At 37.1% G+C, this 20,184-nt stretch overlaps 1 protein-coding gene across 3 annotated transcripts in view; it reads right to left on the bottom strand.

Annotated features, from left to right (window-relative positions):
- The window catches only part of dtnba (dystrobrevin, beta a), a 28,381-nt gene extending 14,370 nt beyond the window's left edge, over positions 1-14,011 (bottom strand). The window contains exons 1-5 of one of the 3 annotated variants that reach the window (XM_073811381.1): positions 13,827-14,011; positions 2,003-2,070; positions 1,827-1,911; positions 1,229-1,442; positions 1,064-1,149 (exon numbers count right to left, since the gene is read on the bottom strand). In XM_073811381.1, coding sequence (XP_073667482.1) covers positions 1,064-1,149; positions 1,229-1,442; positions 1,827-1,899 — 373 coding nt within the window. In that variant the 5' untranslated portion in view covers positions 1,900-1,911; positions 2,003-2,070; positions 13,827-14,011. The remainder of the gene's footprint in view (positions 1-1,063; positions 1,150-1,228; positions 1,443-1,826; positions 1,912-2,002; positions 2,071-13,826) is intronic. The other 2 variants (XM_065256400.2, XM_065256399.2) reach the window with 2 other exon arrangements.
- Between the last annotated feature and the right edge of the window lie 6,173 nt (positions 14,012-20,184).

Genomic DNA, 20,184 nt, shown 5'->3' with positions numbered 1-20,184 from the left:
TTAGGTGGTCAGGCTAAAACCAGTTTAAGATGGTTGGCTGGTTTTTGCTGGTCTCCCATTCTGGTTTTAGCTGGTTAAGATGATGTAGCGGGCTGTTTTTAGAGGGGTTTCGGCCACTTTTTAAGCTGGTCAGCTAAAACCAGTCTAAGCTGGTTGGTTGGCTGGTTGTTGGTGGTCTCCCAGCCTGGTTTTAGCTGGCTAAGATGGTGTAGCGGGCTGGTTTTAGAGGGGTTTCGGCCACTTTTTAAGCTGGTCAAGCTAAAACCAGTCTAAGCTGGTTGGTTGGCTGGTTGTTGGTGGTCTCCCTGCCTGGTTTTAGCTGGCTAACATGGTGTAGCGGGCTGGTTTTAGAGGGGTTTCGGCCACTTTTTAAGCTGGTCAAGCTAAAACCAGCTGGTGGTCTCCCTGCCTGGTTTTAGCTGGCTAACATGGTGTAGTGGGCTGGTTTTAGAGGGGTTTCGGCCACTTTTTAAGCTGGTCAAGCTAAAACCAGCTGGTGGTCTCCCTGCCTGGTTTTAGCTGGCTAACATGGTGTAGTGGGCTGGTTTTAGAGGGGTTTCGGCCACTTTTTAAGCTGGTCAAGCTGGTCTTAGCTGGTCAGGCTGAGAGACCAGCTGACCCACCAGCAAAAACCAGCTGACTCATAAGATGACCAGCTTTGCCAGGCTTAAAAAGCTACTTCCATCTCAGACCAGCCAACCAGCTTATCTTCCAGCCTCGACAAGCTGGTGTGTCAGCTGGTCTCCCAGCTTAAAAGTGTCCAAAACCCCTCTAAAAACCAGCCTGTTGCACTAGCTAAAACCAGGCTGAAAGACCATCTCAAACCAGCCAAACATCTTAGGCTGGTTTTAGCTGGTCTTTTGAGTAGGGATGATACACACATTCTTTAACTTTTCATTCAAGGTGACTTGCAGCGCATTCGGTATACATTTTATCAGTATGCATGTACTTATGTGGGATCAAACCCATGACCGTAGCGTTGCTAATGCAACCATCAACCAGTTAAGCTACAGGAACAATAATGTGTGACATTTGAGTCTAATTAAGATCAAAGTGAACTCACAGCGAAGTTTATCCACCAGTTTTCCTCCACACAACACTGAGAGCATGACCTTCACGGAGAAAACCGTCAACATTCCCTGAGCATCGCTGTAAAACACACGAACACCACCATCAGACCAACAATACAAACCAGACTCACAATCCCGACAGCATCACATATACGCACCTGTCGCGAGCCGCCAGCATGAAGTTGAGCAGCAGGTTGGTGTTTTGTTGGACGTTGATCTGGTGTGTGGTGGGCAGGCGTTTATTTAGCTGCTGATAGATACAGGTGATGATGGTCTCCAGTCGAGCCAAACTGATCTCAGTACAGACATCCAGTGTGTTCAAACCATTATCACGAATCGCCTCGATCGTATTCCACACATCCACCAGATGCACTGAGAGAAACATGGTAATGAGTAAAAAACTAGATCAAAAATAATTTGGTTTCATCAGGATCTGAACTTATGCTCTGGGTCTCTTTTAGGTTGTATGTAGTAGTTTTATTTAAACAGTCCAGTGAGGTGTCAGATCTGCAGTACATCTCATAAAGTATTTAAAAAGTGTTTAAATATTATGCAACACAAATGTTGATTTAGTTTTTACCAATTTTCTGTTTGTCTCTCATTTACTGTAATTACATTTGTGTCAAATCGCCCACATTTCTCTCTTAATATCAGCATCGTCCATTTAAAAAACACCACATCGATTGACCACTTTTATACCTGACATATTGCTGGAGGTGTTTGTTATTTAAAATCAGATGTGTATTACAGTAACACTCACAGTTGCATTTCTTCTGAATAAATCGAAGCTTGCAGGCGGTTCGATACGTGGAAAGCCGGATGGTGTCATAATTTTGTGCCTCTGAAGTATAAAAGCCACACATCAGCTTAACAATTTACATTCAAAAGCATTAACATGTGGGGTTAAAGGTCATGTGGTGTTTGGCACTCACTCATGTCCGTGAAGATCTGCTTCCGATCGGCCATGACATTCCCCCTCCGCCTCACCTCCTCTATCATCCTGGAAACAGAGAAATTCAAGTTATACACTGGCAACTGGTGAAAAAGATAATGTTATTTTTTATTAGTAACCAAGTTTGTATTTTTGGAGGGTGTATGCATTAAGAAAGTCTTGACAAGATTTTAAAGATAAAATGCATCTCGTATGTGCACTTCATTGCAAAAAAATGACTTTCTTGTTTAGTATTTTTGTATTGTTTTCAACTACAAATATATAAAAATTCTTAAATCAAGATGCATGTTCTTCATGAGCAAAATGTAAAAAAAGTCTAGTTTTTAGACTTTTATACTGAAAACAAGACAAAAATACTAAGTAAGAAAGTCATTTTTGCAGTGTTGAAGGGTATACAGTCATTCACTATGGTAAGAGACGCATCACAATGGACCACACTACAAAAAATGACTTTCTTACTTAGTATTTTTTTTTTTTTCAGTACAAATATCTAAAAATTCTTAAATTAATATGTATTTTCTTGATGAGCAAAGTAGTGATGCACCGATGTATCGGCCGCCGATATTTATCGGCCGATTTTTGATGAATTTGAAACCATCAGCATATTGGCAATAGCACGAGAAAGGCCAATACCGATTGTTTATTAATTAACTGCATAAAGAAATCCATTATATTTAAAAAATGAGTTAATGTTGTAATAAAATAAATGCTGAATAGCAAAAACCACCTTTGAAGGTTGTCATGCTGTCTTATTATATTTGTTTTAGCTTCATTTGTGCCTCTCTTATTATGTTGGTCAGTTGAATGTTAATCAGATCCAATCCATGTTCAGTAAAAATAATTTGATGCAGAAATAAACTAGCTAATAGACCAACTGTATATTATACAAGTGTTTAATATCAGTATCGGCCAGAAGTTGTCTGTTTAAATCGGTATCGGCCCAAAAAAATCCTATCGGTGCATCCCTATAGCAAAAAAAAAAATTTGTCTAGTTTATAGACAAAAAAATAAAATGTGTAATGGTTAAAGGATTAGTGCATTTTCTTAAAAAAAAATCCAGATAATTTACTCACCACCATGTCATCCAAAATGTTGATGTCTTTCTTTGTTCAGTCGAGAAGAAATTATGTTTTTTGAGGAAAACATTCCAGGATTTTTCTAATTTTAATGGACTTTAATGGACCCCAACACTTAACAGTTTTAATGCAGTTTGAAATTGCAGTTTCAAAGGACTCTAAGCGATTCCAAACGAGGCATAAGGGTCTTATCTAGTGAAACGATTTTCATTTTTGGCAAGAAAAATTAAAAATATGCACTTTTAAACTACAACTTCTCATCTTCCTTCGGTCTTGTGACGTATCGAAACTACGCCCCAGTGTTTTTACAAGTGTGGAGACAGAGGACCGTTCCGACGTTGTTGTATGTGGAATGATATTATTTAATGTCTTTGTGTCAGTTTAATGTTTACAAAGGTCCGCAAATGTGCGTTTCATATATGTAACACGTGACTTTTCGACGTCATTATGCAATTACGTGAGGTCGCGCTAGCTCGCCACATAGCCGGAGGAAGAAGAGAAGTTGTGGTTTAAAAGTGCTTATTTTTTTATTTTTCTTGCCAAAAATGACAATCGTTTCACTAGATAAGACCCATATGCCTCGTTTGGGATCGTTTAGAGTCCTTTGAAACTGCAATTTCAAGCTGCATTAAAACTGTTACGTATTGGGGTCCATTAAAGTCCATTAAAATGAGAAAAATCCTGGAATGTTTTCCTCAAAAAACTAAATTTCTTATCGACTGAACAAAGTACGACATCAACATTTTGGATGACATGGTGGTGAGTAAATTATCTGGATTTTGTTTTTAAGAAAATTTACTTATCCTTTAAGGTAATGCTTAAAACATGCAAAAATCTGCCAATGTGGTAAAAATAAATTGTGAACTTTATTCTTAAACACTTAATTCAAGAAAAAAATCAAGAATGTGTATTTACTCCAAAAAATACCCACTGTATTTTTTTTGTCTAAAAACTACTTATTTTCTTAAGTAATTTTGCTCATACAGAAAATACATCTTAATTTAACAATCTTTAGATATTTGTACTGAAAACAAGACAAAAATACTAAGTAAGAAAGTCATTTTTTAACAGCACAACACTACAGGTGCTATGAGGACCATATGCATCTTTCACATCCTCTAAATGTGTCACCCTGTTTAACATCTGTATTTAGTGCTTTAAATGCATCTTAATAGCAGGTAGAGAGATGAGGAGGTGGGCAACCAACCAGAGAAACCACTTCCTCTGTTTCTGTAATTGACATTCAACACACCACTGAATTTCAAAAACATTTCCATCTTAATGAAGAACGCAACAAAAATCTCTCTACTGACTGCAAAGCACCTAAGAATGTCACGTATACAAACACACACACATTCCTGCAAAGATTTCAGGGTCTCTAATGAGATTTACTCATAATCCTCCGGAAACTGAAGCACAAAAGTGACAAAGCAAAATCCAACACAACTTTAACTAAAGTAAAACTACCATTCAAAGACATCGACCTCTTTCTTACTAAACACTCGCTCTCTCATTCTGTCATTATTTGCTCACTGTCTATTCTATTCAGCTCAATTAAATCATTGTTTGTTGAATTTTTATATCCCTTTGTTTGAACACACAAACGCACACACGGGTGGGAACCGGGAACTGTTTCATTCAGACTGTCATTTCAGACCTTTAACACCACACTGCTGAAACATTCGGCATTCTGAACTCATACACACAAGTGTGCCACGCGCACAAACACAAGTTTCAAAATAAAATTTGCAAGGACATTTTGAACGAAAAGAAAAACACTGGCAGATACAGGCACATACATACAAGTCAGCTTAAGCTGTGAGATTGTCACACTTTGTGTTGTTAAAGCATCAGATCAATGAACACACAAACAGTGGTGAAGTTTAAAAACACATCTCAAAAGTTACAAACACAATGACATGTCCACAAATAAATGTCCCAGGTGAAAAAGTAGTACACTTCCATAGTATACTTAAAGTGCTTTATTTTCGCACACTAATATTGTACTAAATATACTAAAAATTCATCTTTAGTACTTCTTAAGATCATCTAAGTGTACTTCACTGTGCTATTTTGAGACACCATAAATATGAACTAAAATGTGCTAAAAATTTATTTAAAAAACTTATTTAGGTACCACTTGTAGTAAACTTGAACCCATCTTTGTATGAAAGTTGAGTTTAAGTTTAATACAAGTGTTAACTAAATACATTTTTTAATACAGAGATAATATGTTAAAAGTGCATTTAGTTCATATTCATGGTGTCTCAAAATAGCACAGTGAAGTACATCTTAAAAAGTACTAAAGATTAATTTTTAGTATATTAAGTACAAAATTAGTGTGCAAAAATACAGCACTTTAAGTACACTATGGAAGTGTACTACTTTTTCACCTGGGGTAACAATTTGGAACTGAACATTGAATATGTATTGTGATGTAAAATGAACAAAGTCACCGACACCCATATGGCAAAAAATACATTTCTCTGCCCAAAATATATATTTGACATATATGCAAAATACATTTTGTAGAAATTAAACCCTAATTAAATCTATTTTTGAATTTGAGAATATATTAAGTTTTAACCTTCATATATTAACATATATTTCAAAATGTATTTTAGGGGCAACAAATACATTTTTAATTTTACTACCCATACAGCAAAAAAAAAAATCCTGGCCAAAATATAAATGTATACAATTTTTAATTATAAGTTAATTTTTGCATTTAAAAATATATTTAACTTTAATCTTTTCAAACTGTTATGTTTACAGGTTTGTAAAATACAATGTTTTTTTCAATGCGACGTGAATATAAATGCTTTAAAATATATTTCAAAATATACTAAAAATTGCCAAAAAATATATATATTTGAAAACATTTTGAAACATATTTCAGTACATATATTTTTTGAAATAAATTAAAAATCATATTGAATTTTTTTGCCATATTGCTCAAAATATCTTCTTCTGTATTCAGCAGAACAATGAAATGTATACAGGTTTGTAACAACATGTGAGTCTATGTGTGTGTGAACACCAGATCATGTGATCAAATTAGGGATGCTTAACGATTAATCGCGATTAATCGTTAGCAGAATAAAAGTTTTTGTTTACATCATATATGTGTGTGAACTGTGTATAATAACTTTGTATAAATAAATGTACACACATGCATGTATATGTTTAAGAAATGTTTACATGTGTATATACATTTGTATATTTATGTATAATTTATATTATATATAAATATAAAAACTTAATATATACATTTATTTTCCTTAAAATTATACATGAATGTGTTCATATTTATATATATACATATTTATTATACACAGTTTACACACATATGTGATGTAAACAAAAACTTTTATTCTGCTAACGATTAATCGTGATTAATTGTTTAGCATCCCTAGATCAAATCATTCAATAGAGAAGATAATACAGGTCACTGAACCCACATTCAATACACAAACATACATTTGTATCACTGTATCAGTAACATTATGCCGTGGACATACATTCATTTCATTACATTAATGCTTAATTTCATTCATTGATTTTATTACATTTTATTACTGCTGATCTCTTTTATTAAAGTTAAACATGATTTTGGTAATTTATGAGCTTTTCTTCTAATGTGGACCCTATGAAATGTTCTCACGACTGAGTTTTTAGTTCCCAGAGGAAAGTTGTTGACAAAATTGACCATAAAAAGAAAAAAATACCAAAACTCACACACTGTGTATTAAAAATACGTTTGCCCTTTCATTTCTGTGTAGTCTCTTTCTCTCATCGTCTAGTAATGTCTGACATCAACTGCAGCTCACTTTAATGCTCATTTAACTCAAACATGAGGAGAAACAAACACACAATAGAGACAGAGACACACAGACGTGCAGTAGAGATCTATTTCTGTCACACACACACATTCACACACACACACCTCATATGGAGACTTTACATAATGATTTTCCAGTTATAGTGTGTGAGTGAGTCAAAGGTCATACGTGTGTGTGTGTGTGTGTGTGTGTGTGTGTGTGTGTGTGTGTGTGTGTGTGTGTGTGTGTGTGTGTGTGTGTGTGTGGTCTGTCATATTTTAGCCTCTGCTGATGCCGTAATTCCCGAGCCTCCATTCATAGCTGCATCTATTCAGAGCCAAACACCAAGCTCACAGAAGATATGAGACCCACTTTCAGACAGAACAAAATGTTACTGTGAAAAAAGGTCTTATATTTTTATTCTGTGAAATAATAACCTTGATATCTTTAATATTGACTAAGTAAAACCGTGGCAAAAATTGAAATCAATGTGTCATCAAACTCTGATGCTCCTAATCTCATTTCACAGACAGGGTAACAAATCATTTTCGTTGAAACTTCCATTTAAAACTTTCACCGGGCCAACATTACAAGAGAAAACAAAGAAAGATACAGATTTCGTTTTGATTTTTGGAAGTATTTAAATATTTGACCCAGAAAAAAGTTTGGCATATTGATTAGCACCAAGGTTTAATGTTGCAAAGCTCACATCTGCAGTAGTCACTAGGTAGACCGATTAATCGGTTTTGATGATTAATCAGCACCGATAGTTCATTGGTGGAACAATCGGCTAGCGCAAAAAAACCATGCTGATAGTTTTTCCGAATGCATCCGTTGCTTCATGTCATTATAAAGTAATTAATAAGAAATAAATAAAAGTAATTTTTATGGTTCAGTACTGTTGCTTTATTACTTTTGTAAAACATTTTAGCACTGTTTAACTTTGTGAAACTTTTTTTTCAGCATCCATTTTAAAAACTATCAGTTGATTAATCGGTTTTTGGCAAGTAGGGACCAACTTAGTTATCGGTATCTGTAAAATCCACTATCGGTCGACCTCTTGTAGTCACATCGCGAAACATGCAGAGGAATTTTTTTTTTTTTTTTTTTAAAGCAAAACCGTTTAGGATGCCTTTGTCAGTGTTATACTATATAATTGCAGACAGAAATCACAGATATAACATATACAAGAAATGTATTGCACGGCAATATTCAATTCCTTTCAAACAGAGCTTTTCAAGCCATCTGTTGAAAGCATTCAGTAGTGCTCATATTGCAATAAACACAGCAGACATTTTACAACTTGCTGCATTTAACTCTTTCCACGCCAGCGTTTAAAAAAAATGTCTAGCCAGCGGCAGCATTTTTTTTTCTCAAAAGTTTAATGCCTTCCAAAATGTTTTTATTTTTTAAACATACAATATATCAAATGAAATAACAGACCCTTTGCTTTCAAACGAAAATAACCTGTTTCATCCTATCCTCATTTGTTTTCTTTTTATTACATCCTTAATATGGTTAGGCATCTTAAAAAAAAATAATTTTGAGCAAAAAGCTGAAATAATTGAATTTCAATAAAAAGACTTTTGTTAGAGATCAGATTCAGAGCGATGATCAAAACATACATATAGTTTTTACTGTTTTTGGATCAGTGGATGCTTCAGTGTTTTATAAGTTGTGTAAGAGTGCCTCCTAGTGGATAATAGTGAAAATAAGGATTGCCGTAAAAACTCGTCATTGGCAGGGAAAGATTTAAGCACCTAAGTTTAACTTAAAAAAACAAATTCAGTTCATTACACCGGCCTTTACATATAGCTATAGCCTATACACTGGTGGTTTCACAAAAAAAACTAATGGTCGATACATCAGTGCATCTCTAATAATAAAATCAGAAATTATTGGTTCACTGCTGCTAATATGAGAGTTTATGAACTGGACTACAGCTCGTGCATCAAGTCAAATAATATTTAATACATACTCCAGCTCCAGTAAAATCCAAATCCACCACTGGTTTTCCAGTTCCTGGTCTCTGGTAAGAGAAATCCCATTCAATGAGATCTTAGAGCAAGAGAAAACACTGGTGTGTCAACTTTCAAAGAGTCCACTTCTCGCTACAGGCAAAATTCACACGACTCTGCACTACATTCACACACACTATGATAAAATACAGATAAGCAAAGGGACTCAAACACAGTGTCCCGGAGCAGATTAACATTTCTGGAAAGCTCACATTAGGAATATGCACACACTTTAATGTGTGCAAATTATTATTACTACATACATCTGAAATGAAGGTAAGAGAATACTAATAAACACAAACTAAAGTAGTAAGTCATTTTTTTAAGTGCTTTTGAAGGTCTGTGAGAGCATCACTACAGTAACAGAGGTGTATAACAGCAGGTGTTATGGAAACATTTAGTATACCAGCATTTACCACAGTAACACTTGCCATGACGACCGTAACTGACAGCTCCATCTGCTAGTTTACACAGCGCGTGTGTGGTTTACAGTAATGCTCTATGTATATATTTGGCTTCTAATGTGTGTCATATTAATCATCTGAAGTCTTTTCCTTTTTTAATCTTCCTGTGACAGCTCGTGTTTGTTTTTCTATCATGTGCAATGAATGACTGAATATCTCATCTGTGGAGATCAACTAAACTAAAGATGATTCCCGTGGACATCAGCCCTGATCAGCGATGAGCTCATGTCCAGAGCCTTTACTCCAAAACAAGATCAAACTCTTTCACTGTGGGCTTGGACATCACATCTACTCATCTGTCATGTGACTGAGTGCAGGAGGTTTGTGTGCGTTTTACAGGACTGGACTCAGTATTTGCATTTTGTGGAGAAGCAAATAAGGCTGATAGGCCAGAAGTTAAACACACATACACTTTGTTTGTATCTTAGAAAACCTGTCTGGGTAATATTTCACCACCAAACCATAAGAATGAAATTATAGATATTGTATTTTGCATAAAGAATATTAAGCATATTTTTTGGGTAATAAAGATTTTTTGCATATCCGATTCCGAGTCTTATCTGGAAAGCAGAATATCACTGTGACTTGGTTGGGTGGAGCTCTTTTAACTTGGGAAGTTTAGCAAACACTTAGAATGCCTAAGCCATTACACAGCCACACTAACAACCACACACAGAACACTTTAGTAACATTATAGCAAAACTCAAACAACCACTCATAACACTCTAACATTGCTGTAAGGCAGGGCTATTATTCAAATCTTATCCTGGAGGGCCGAGCACTGCATAGTTTATAGGGCTGCACGAAAAATCGGATGCGATGATCACTAGACAATAACAGGTGGTTAAGTTTGATTAAGGTTGGAGCTAAACTCCGTAGTGCTCGGCCCTCCAGGGTAAGATTTGAATAGCCCTGCTGTAAGGAGTGAATCGGGAGCGTGCAGCGGAGTGAATTGGGAGCATGGAGCGAATCGGGAGCGCAGAGCGGAGTGAATCAGGAGCATGCAGAGGGAATCCGGAGAGCCAATCAGGAGAGCGCAAAGCAGAGTGAATCAAGAGAGCGCACAGCGGAGTGATTTGGGAGTGCAGAGCATAGTGAATCAGGAGCGCGGAGCAAATAGGGGGCGAATCAGCAGCGTGCAGAGCAGAGAGAATCAGGAGCGTGTGGAGTGAATCGGGAGAGCACGGAGCAAATCAGGAGCGCAGAGTGGAGCGAAGCAAATCAGGAGCGCAGAGTGGAGCGGAGCAAATCAGGAGCGCAGAGTGGAGCGGAGCGAATCGGGAGCGTGCAGAGAGAATCAGATGAGCACGGAGCGAATCAAGAGTGCATGGAGCAGAGTGAATTGGGAGAGCGCGGAGCGAATCGGAACGTGTAGCGTGAATCAGGAGCATGCAGAGGGAATCCGGAGAGCCAATCAGGAGAGAGCGCAAAGCAGAATGAATCAAGAGAGCGCACAGCGGAGTGATTTGGGAGCGCAGAGCATAGTGAATCAGGAGCGCGGAGCAAATGGGGGCGCAGAGCGAAGTGAATCGGGAGCGTGCAGAGCAAATCAGCAGCGTGCAGGGCAGAGAGAATCAGGAGCATGTGGAGTGAATCGGGAGAGCACGGAGCAAATCAGGAGCACAGAGTGGAGCGGAGCGAATCGGGAGCGTGTGGAGTGAATCGGGAGCGTGCGGAGAGAATCAGATGAGCGCGGAGCGAATCGAGAGTGCGTGGAGCAGAGTGAATTGGGAGAGCGCGGAGCGAATCGGAACGTGTAGCGTGAATCAGGAGAGCGCGGAGCAAAGCAAATCGGAAGAGGACACAGTAGGGCGAATGGGGAGAGCGCGGGGCGAATGGGGAGAGCGCGGGGTGGAGTGACTCAGTAATCAGGAGAGCGCAGAGCGGAGTGAATCAGGAGCGTGAAGCAGAGTGAATCAGGAACGTGAAGCAGAGTGAATCAGGAACGTGTAGCGTGAATCAGGAGAGCGCGGAGCGGAGTGAATCGGAAGAGCACAGAGTGAATCAGGAAAGCGCGAAGCAAAACGGAAGAGGAAACAGTGGAGCGAATGGGGAGAGCGCGGGGCGAATGGGGAGAGCGCGGGGCGAATGGGGAGAGCGCGGGGCGAATGGGGAGAGCGCGGGGCGGAGTGACTCAGGAGCGTGGAGCGGAGTGACTCAGGAGCGTGGAGCGGAGTGACTCAGGAGCGTGGAGCGGAGTGACTCAGGAGCGCGGAGCGGAGTGACTCAGGAGCGCGGAGCGGAGTGACTCAGGAGCGCGGAGCGGAGTGACTCAGGAGCGCGGAGCGGAGTGACTCAGGAGCGCGGAGCGGAGTGACTCAGGAGGGCGGAGCGGAGTGACACAGGAGCGCGCAGCGGAGTGACTCAGGAGCGCGCAGCGGAGTGACTCAGGAGCGCGCAGCGGAGTGACTCAGGAGCGGGCAGCGGAGTGACTCAGGAGCGGGCAGCGGAGTGACTCAGGAGCGGGCAGCGGAGTGACTCAGGAGCGGGCAGCGGAGTGAATCAGGAGCGTGCAGCGGAGTGAATCAGGAGCGTGCAACGGAGTGAATCAGGAGCGTGCAACGGAGTGAATCAGGAGCGTGCAACGGAGTGAATCAGGAGCGTGCAACGGAGTGAATCAGGAGCGGGCAGTGGAGTGAATCAGGACACGCAGCGGAGTGAATCAGGAGCTTGCAACGGAGTTAATTTTCTCTGCGTCCTCTCCACTGATTTCATGTCAACTAAAGTATAAAAATAGATGTTCAGTAAAGGACATGTACACTCACACCTTTAGATGTTTCTTTTATGATGTCCTAAATCTGGAAGAGGCCCTGCAGTCTGTGGGCATGCCACAGGGTCACTGTGTGTGAATGTGGACATGCACGTGGGTGTGTGTGTGTGTGTGTGTAGCAGGTAGGCAGAATATCACACAAGGGGTACAAACATTCCTAAGATTCCAGAGCTCAAATCTCTCTCTCTCTCTCTCTCTCTCTCTCTCTCTCTCACTCTCCACTGGTAAGAGGTTTTGGGCAGGTCACATGAATAAAAGCAAGTGTAAAACATTGTTTTTAAAACCAATGTACCGAGAAGCCCCTACACATGCATGCACACACACAGCAGTACAGACCCCCACCTTCCCGGTGGTTATTTTTGCTTTGATGACAACTTGAACTCTCACTTGTCCAGTATAAACACATACACATGTCAGACTCCTCAAACTCTACCAAATCTCTGTCAACATAAGCCTTTAAAAATTACATTTTTAACATCAAATGTGACCAACTACAACTGTGATTACTCTGGTAAATCACATAACGGTCCAAAAACCTTTTGTGGCCTCTCTAAATGAACATATTCAGACATAACAGACACATACATAAAACCGAGACACCATAGTAAGCTCTGTGTGTGATTTTTTTTGACATATACAGCCAATCACAACTGTATAAGCGACATCCTAATCTATCTCTAAATAATTAGAGAGCTCTACACCCCCTTACAAAAAGCACTACCTTAACAAAAAGTATTACCATGCTTCAGGACGACAGAATGATGTTGATACTATTCTTTTGGTACCAGGGTATATAAACACAGTAATTATTCATCAATACCATCTCATACCACCACTGTTACATAGTAACACCCACAATACTTCAGATTCATATTGGGGTTTTTTTTACAAGCAAGCTGCAAAAAACAATATATTCAATTCATCTTCAATGGTATAGTAAATAATGGTATCAGATAATGCTGATACTTTCTATTTAAGATAATATACACACACACACACACAAACAAACAAGCATTAATGAAATGCACACAGAAAACGACATTATGCTACTTCAAAGTACTTTAAAGTTTCCCTTTTTGACTTCCTACTTTAAAATTACGGAAACAGCAAAACACACACTATAAATATATACACAGAGAGAGAGAGAGAGAGAGAGAGAGAGAGAGAGAGAGAGAGAGAGAGAGAGAGAGAGAGAGAGAGAGAGAGAGAGAGAGAGAGAGAGAGAGAGACCAGTAATGTGCGTAATGTATAAATCTCTGATGTCCATGAGAAAGTTCCAGTGTTGTTTTCCGTAAGCCGGAAACAGTTACATTTGTAGCAATAAACACTTTTCCTATACCTCTATCTTAGTCAACTTAAATAAAGCTAAATGTATGTTTTCTTTATGACGTAACGCGTATTATCGTTTTATTTTCTTTAACTTTCAAATTGAAAAGATGAAAGTTAGCGGCCATGTTGTCAAACGTGAACTCCATCATCCTCCTCCTCCTCTTTAGTTCATTCAAAGTTTGTGTTTCCTGCAGATGCGAGTCTGTGACTCTGTTATTATAGTTTATAGTTTAAGATTATAGTTTATAGTTGCATAGTTTACAGTTGTGCGTTTCGTTTCGTGGAGGTTTAGTAAAGAGAAGCGCAAAAGTTTGGCTTGGACTCACCGGAGTGATTTTCCGCAGCTCTGATCCAGTAAAAATCCTCCAACATTAGACTCTCACCTTCATCTTTGACTTCTCATTAAAGTTTCATTATAGTCTCATTACATCTGATGATTCACTCACGACACATTCGGTGCAACGGCAGGACGAGTCTGTGTCATCGCCATACTGAAGAAACTCAATGAGACCGTGAGCGCGCGCGCGCGTGAGCACGCACACACATATACACACATAAACACAGCCAGTCTTTCTTTCATGTGCAAAATTTATTTATTATGTTTTGTTTTACAGAAACGTTGACAGCAAAATGTCCTAAAAATAAAAAAACAACAACATATATATAAAAACGATATAAATTAAATATAATAAACAATAATATTTTCAGTCATATTTTGAGTGAAATAGATGTTAAAGTGTATATAAATATTGTAGTCTCTACGTGTTTTTACAAACTGTGCCAAAGTGACAAGTGTCATGTGAAACGCGTGGTTTATTTTTATCAAGCGCTGACGTCACACATGTCGCAGGGGCTTAAAACTCTAAACAAGCTAAATTCATACGGAGATAAGATTGTTTACCAAACTCTGAACTCAACGAGCCAAAACAAACATTGTTACTTCTGTTGTGACTATTTCAAGACTATTTTCATTTTGGGAAATCAAATAATTACTATGGTTTACAAACAATGTACTGTAGTAATATCAAATATAACATATTGATATGACAATTTAACCCCTTAACTGTCACCGCCATCCCTTTTGTTTGTTGAGGGGTAAAAAGTTGATGTGCATCTTTAAATGAATATATAACTTTGGCATTATTTGGTGTAGAAGCCTAATCTTGGTCTTTACAGTTGACCAAAGTTGTTATAGCAGTTTACATTTATTGTAATAAAGAAAAATAATTCAATAAAGTATATATTTTATACATCAAATTATAAAAATTAAAAGGTTTCACGCCAGAAACGCTACAAAATTTAAGACAAAAGTCTCAAGTAGTTGTGATCCAAATTTCTTGTTAAAATCACAAAAAATTTTACTTTTATTGGTTTTACCAACAATGGCCACTAGGTGTCAACATTTGCTGCATACTCCTGTCACAAATTAATGAATTACTGTCACTGCATTATTATTACCACTAAAATGTTTTAAAATATGAAAAATACATTCTTAGAGATTTCCAATAATATATAGTTTGTACAGTGGCGGCGCAAATTCAAAGTATGTGGTCGGAGTGTTGTGTGTGTTGCTCGTGTTTTCAAAATATGTGTTTGTTGCTTCATGTGAACCATATGAATCATGTGTTTTGTCAAAATAAGTGCCTGCTGCACACACGCCGAAATGATTTATAATAAAAGAGATGCTCATGTTCACGAAATACTCGCAAGGTACTCACTAAACTCTGATTACGCATGAGATTGTGTGAGTATCTGGCCAACCCGAGCGTCTCTTTTATCATAAACCGTTTGGATGTATCTGCAGCAGCCAGCAGGCACTTAGTTTGACAAGACACATGATGCACATAGGTTCACTTGACGTGAACAACACACATTTTGAAATGATAAACCACACACATGATGGACTACATACATGTTGTGACGAGCTTCCATCGTGCGCCCTCGAAAAAGAAGTCACCGGGCACCACTGAGTTCATGTTGGAGGTCCCTGTCTTAGACATTTCCAACGGTATATAGTCTGCCATGATAGATTAAAATTTACATAAAAAATATTGAAGTAAATTTAGGTGTCCCATATATGGGACGGGCGACAGTTAAAGTAACATGCAAATACCCTGGCATATAAAAGTACCATAGTATTATCTTCGGATACATCACTGTCCCAAAACATAAACTGTAAGAAAAATTACTTAAAACATTACTTATCACAACTTATAAAAGCAAGTCGAAATTGTTTAAATTTTTTTTTTTTCTTTAGGTTAAAGTAACATAAAAATATATGTTGATTTAACAAAAATGCTGCACATTTTTATTTTCAGAAATGAAATTCAGATTTTTTTTGGCATAAATCTATACTTGCTACTTATAAAACTTTGTTATAATTTTATTATTATAACGCTCTTCAAGATGAAACACACCAATACATGCACAGATTTACACCTATTTTATCTAAGGTGTATAAGGTGAATATGAAGAAACACTAGCAATGCATTGTCCAAATGAAGTTCACCCCCACTTCTGAATGCAAACGTTTTTGTGTCAGATGGCTTAGTGGATCCATTCAGGATGTTGGTGCTATTTATTATGATGCACACATCAACCATGATGTATTAATCACATCTCTTAGATCTATTAGACCCGCCCTTGTGGATTTACCAAGCCCCTTAGGATTAGTTACACCCCTAATCAGAGACTGAAACTTAAACTGGATAAAAACTTTTGGATCTTGTGCTCTGCCCCCATTGTGATATCAGAAGAAGGAGGACACTATTCATCCATGAAGCACATTCTTCTGTGTTACATGATATCACTTTTACACAAGTCATTAGTCGCAGTCCTTTATTATGAGGATCTCTCTCTTTCTCTCTCTCTTATATACTGTATATACAGAATTGTCACAATAAAATAGCAGTGACATTATAATGTGCATTTTACACCAGAAAGCACAACAGAAGAGAGAGTTTCAACTAGGTTCAGATTCAGTCATACATTGTTTTAATATAATTTTTAGGCTATTTTAACGTTTGTGGATTGAGGTTGTGTAACACCTGGAGATGAAATAGGCTACAGCTTATATGAGGAGCCGGTTTATTTCTGTGTCCGTGACATCCTAGAAGAGGAGGAACTCAGGGAGTGTTAAACCTTTGTAGAATGTGATCACATGGACAGAAATACACACAGACTTGAGTTTAACATTAACTTGTGCTGCTGTCCGTAGCCGGGTGACTTCCAAAGGTTTGCCACAGCGAAAACATTTAGATTTGGGGTTAATTCAGATCAAATTTGCACGTTTGTATAGTCATTTTAATGTGCCAAAGTTTACATAAATGTAATCCACAGTTCAGACATTTCACAAGATCTGTTCTTGTAATTCTTGAGTATTGAAATAAAATAAGTGTAAACTTTTTTATCCAAGGTGAAGTAGCTGTTTATATAGTCTTTGTAGAAATATTCATAGACACAGATAGCAAATGTGTAATGTATGGAGTTTGTTAGTGAAGTTGAAGTGGAAATCACTCTTGTTTTATTCAAACACAAGTACAAAGGTCAGTCAAGCAAATGCTCTTGTGCTGCCACCTGGCGGTCCAAAGCGGAACACTTTATAAATGGGTCAGTTATGGGTCAAAATAACTGACCCATTACTTTATAAATGTGTCAATTTGGACAGGTAGTGATGGGAGAAACGAACCTTTTGAATCTTAGAATCAATTGAACCGATTATTTCGCAAAACGATTCACTATTTCGAAGCGTTCGAAACACCATACACGCCGGCGGCACCTGCTGGTCAAAATCTGTAAATGCAACAAACAAAATTAACAAACAAACAATTGCAAATATGGTCAATAATGTAATGCTTTCAATATAATTTACAAATCATTAAATCAAATGTCATTAAATACTAGTATTATTGTGGTATGTCAGGTGATTACACAGACTTAACAATATTGTTTCCCAAATTTTCAAAAATCCAGCAAACACAAAAACGTTATAAAAACGTTTTTTCACGTTGTGAAAAGGTTGTGATAACGTTATTTCCCGACGTACTTAATACGACAAAATGTCGTTTTTTTTTAGTTATAAATACGTATTTTCACAACGTTGCAAAAACGTTTTAATAATGTTCCCAAACAATCGGCCTTCGTTTTATGTCACTCACTATATAAAAAAAAAAAAAAAAATGAAAAAAGGCCAGCAAACACAATAGACACATTTTATTTTATTAACGGATTATGATTTTATTTTGATAATCTCCATTGAATTGTTAATGTTTATATGTATTAGGCCCATCCAACAGGGGGCAGTAAAAGCTTCTGCATGTCCTTGTAATATTCATTAAACGGAAAATAATGTTGCCTAGTTAGAAGAATATGTTTTTATTTTAGAATACGCGTTATTTATTTTAGTCTAATAGAGTGAGGTAGTAATTTATGAGGAAAATGTCCAGTGACCAAAAAGTGATTGTCATGGAAACAATGATGGATTTCTGGCTCATTCCCGTGGTGAGCGGCTGATTTCCCATCTTGGAATTCGAGATTTAATTAGTTTTCATATTTTTATATTATTTTAATTGTATAATTTTGTAGTGGCCACACCATAACTTATCACAGTCTGTGATGTGACACTGATGAAAGTGAACGTGACACAGAGCGTGACCTCCAGCATCCACCGATTAACCGTAATGCAAAGCGCCGCGTGGGCACGTGCGTTAATTATTCAGAGAAGATACACACTGTAAACCTCCATACAAAAAAGAGGGGAAGAGAAAGAGAGACACTTTTATCTTGCTCTTGTTGTTCATAATATCATCTCAAAAACCACATTTTTATGCATTTCTTTATTTTAATTCTACTTTCTTATTTGTTTTTATTGTGATTTTGTACTTAATTGCATTACTTGATTTATATATTTAGCAATATTGAAACTAAACATAATCATTATATTCCAAGAAAGTGCTTTAAATTAAAAGAGAGAGAGAGAGACAAACAGAGAGACACAAGGACAAGGACCATTCTACCAAATCAGTACCATTCTGTCTCGAGGACATTATATGTATAAAAATGCAAGAAAAATTACTCAAAAATACATTTTAGTATTAAGTAAATTGCTAATCTAACACCAGATTTAAACTATATAATTTAAAGGGAACATATGAAAATCTGACTTTTCCATGTTTAAGTGCTATAATTGGGTCCCCAGTGCTTCTATCAACCTAGAAAATGTAAAAAAGAACTTAGTTCTCTACAAGCTGAAAAATAGGTCATTAAAAATAGGCTCCCCTTGTGATGTCAGGAGATAATACCGCCCCTTTTTCTGCACTATCCAACCATACACTCAAAAAAATTATTCAAGCCATTTTTAGAAAGGACACATTAAAATTGTGTTCAATTAATTAAAAATACCTCATTAAGAGAAATAAGTATATATATTTAATTAGTCTAACACAAAATGAATACGTACTATAATTTATTGATTTCTTTTTAATTGCGTTAACACAATTAGTTTGAGTCTGGGTTCTGGAAAAATAACTTCCCAGCATGCTTTGTATGCAACTGCTTTTGGAGAGTAATTTTTTTAATTAGGTGTTCTTTTATGCATTTTTAGGCAAAGAGAAAGACTTAATAGTGTTTAATGTCCGTTTATCTTATTGATTTAGAAGTGTTTGTGTAATTTTTTTCCAATTGTTTGGTTACCATCGTGCAGAAGAGTGGCGCTTGTGGTTAGGTTGTGGATGTGACATATTTCTCTCAATGAGCACTGACTGTGTTAATGCCTGTTTGGAGATCAGTCTCTTCACACATGCTCATTCAAAGTATCATATGTTATTACATTATAAGCATGCTGACATGTGCTTATGCTAATTAGTATGATATAAAAACATTTTATATAAAATCACAGAATTGAGTTATTCAGACCACACTGCATTGAGTTATTCAAACTACGCTAAATCGAGTTATTCAGACTACACTAAATTGAGTTAAGGCAACTAATTGAGTATTGCCATTTACTTTAAATTGAGTTGGACTAACTCAATATATATTTAGTGTGTAAAGCAATTTTTATTAGTTTTTACATTCATATTGGATGGAAATCCTGCCCACAATTTTATTGAGTTAATCCAATGAATCATTTTTTTGAGTGTACCAATGCACTACCATTTAATGCAGAGATCAGCTCACTTGCATTTTAAAGGACAGGCACATTTTTGCTCACACCTACAAAGTGACAATTTTAACATGCTATAATAAATTATCTATATTGTACTTTGAGCTAAAACTCACATATGTACTCTGGGGACACCAATGGTTTTTTTGACATCTGAAAAAAGTATTGTGAAATGTCCCCTTTAAAACATTACAAAACTACAAAGACCACTAAAAAAAGAGCATTTTTATCCATCCCTGCCTTTATATCTCTATACTTCTCCTTTAAATATGAAGCATACCATTTTTTTTAGATTTCTTAATTCTTTACATTTTTGTGTGGGTCCATATCCCATGTTTTAAATATTTTTAACATTGGAAAAAGTCATATTATTTTAGATAAAATGCACATTTTAGTCATGTCCCCAGACTTCCCCATTTCACTTAGTCCTCTTACTCCAACACTTTCCCCTCTCTGAATATCTAGGAATACTTACTTCACAAATCACATTTTCAATCATCTGGATCTTCTTGAGGCCATTT

The sequence above is a fragment of the Paramisgurnus dabryanus genome, chromosome 12 (genome assembly GCF_030506205.2).
Source record: "Paramisgurnus dabryanus chromosome 12, PD_genome_1.1, whole genome shotgun sequence".
In the NCBI taxonomy this organism is placed as follows: domain Eukaryota; kingdom Metazoa; phylum Chordata; class Actinopteri; order Cypriniformes; family Cobitidae; genus Paramisgurnus; species Paramisgurnus dabryanus.
This window is presented reverse-complemented; position numbering and strand designations above follow the sequence as displayed.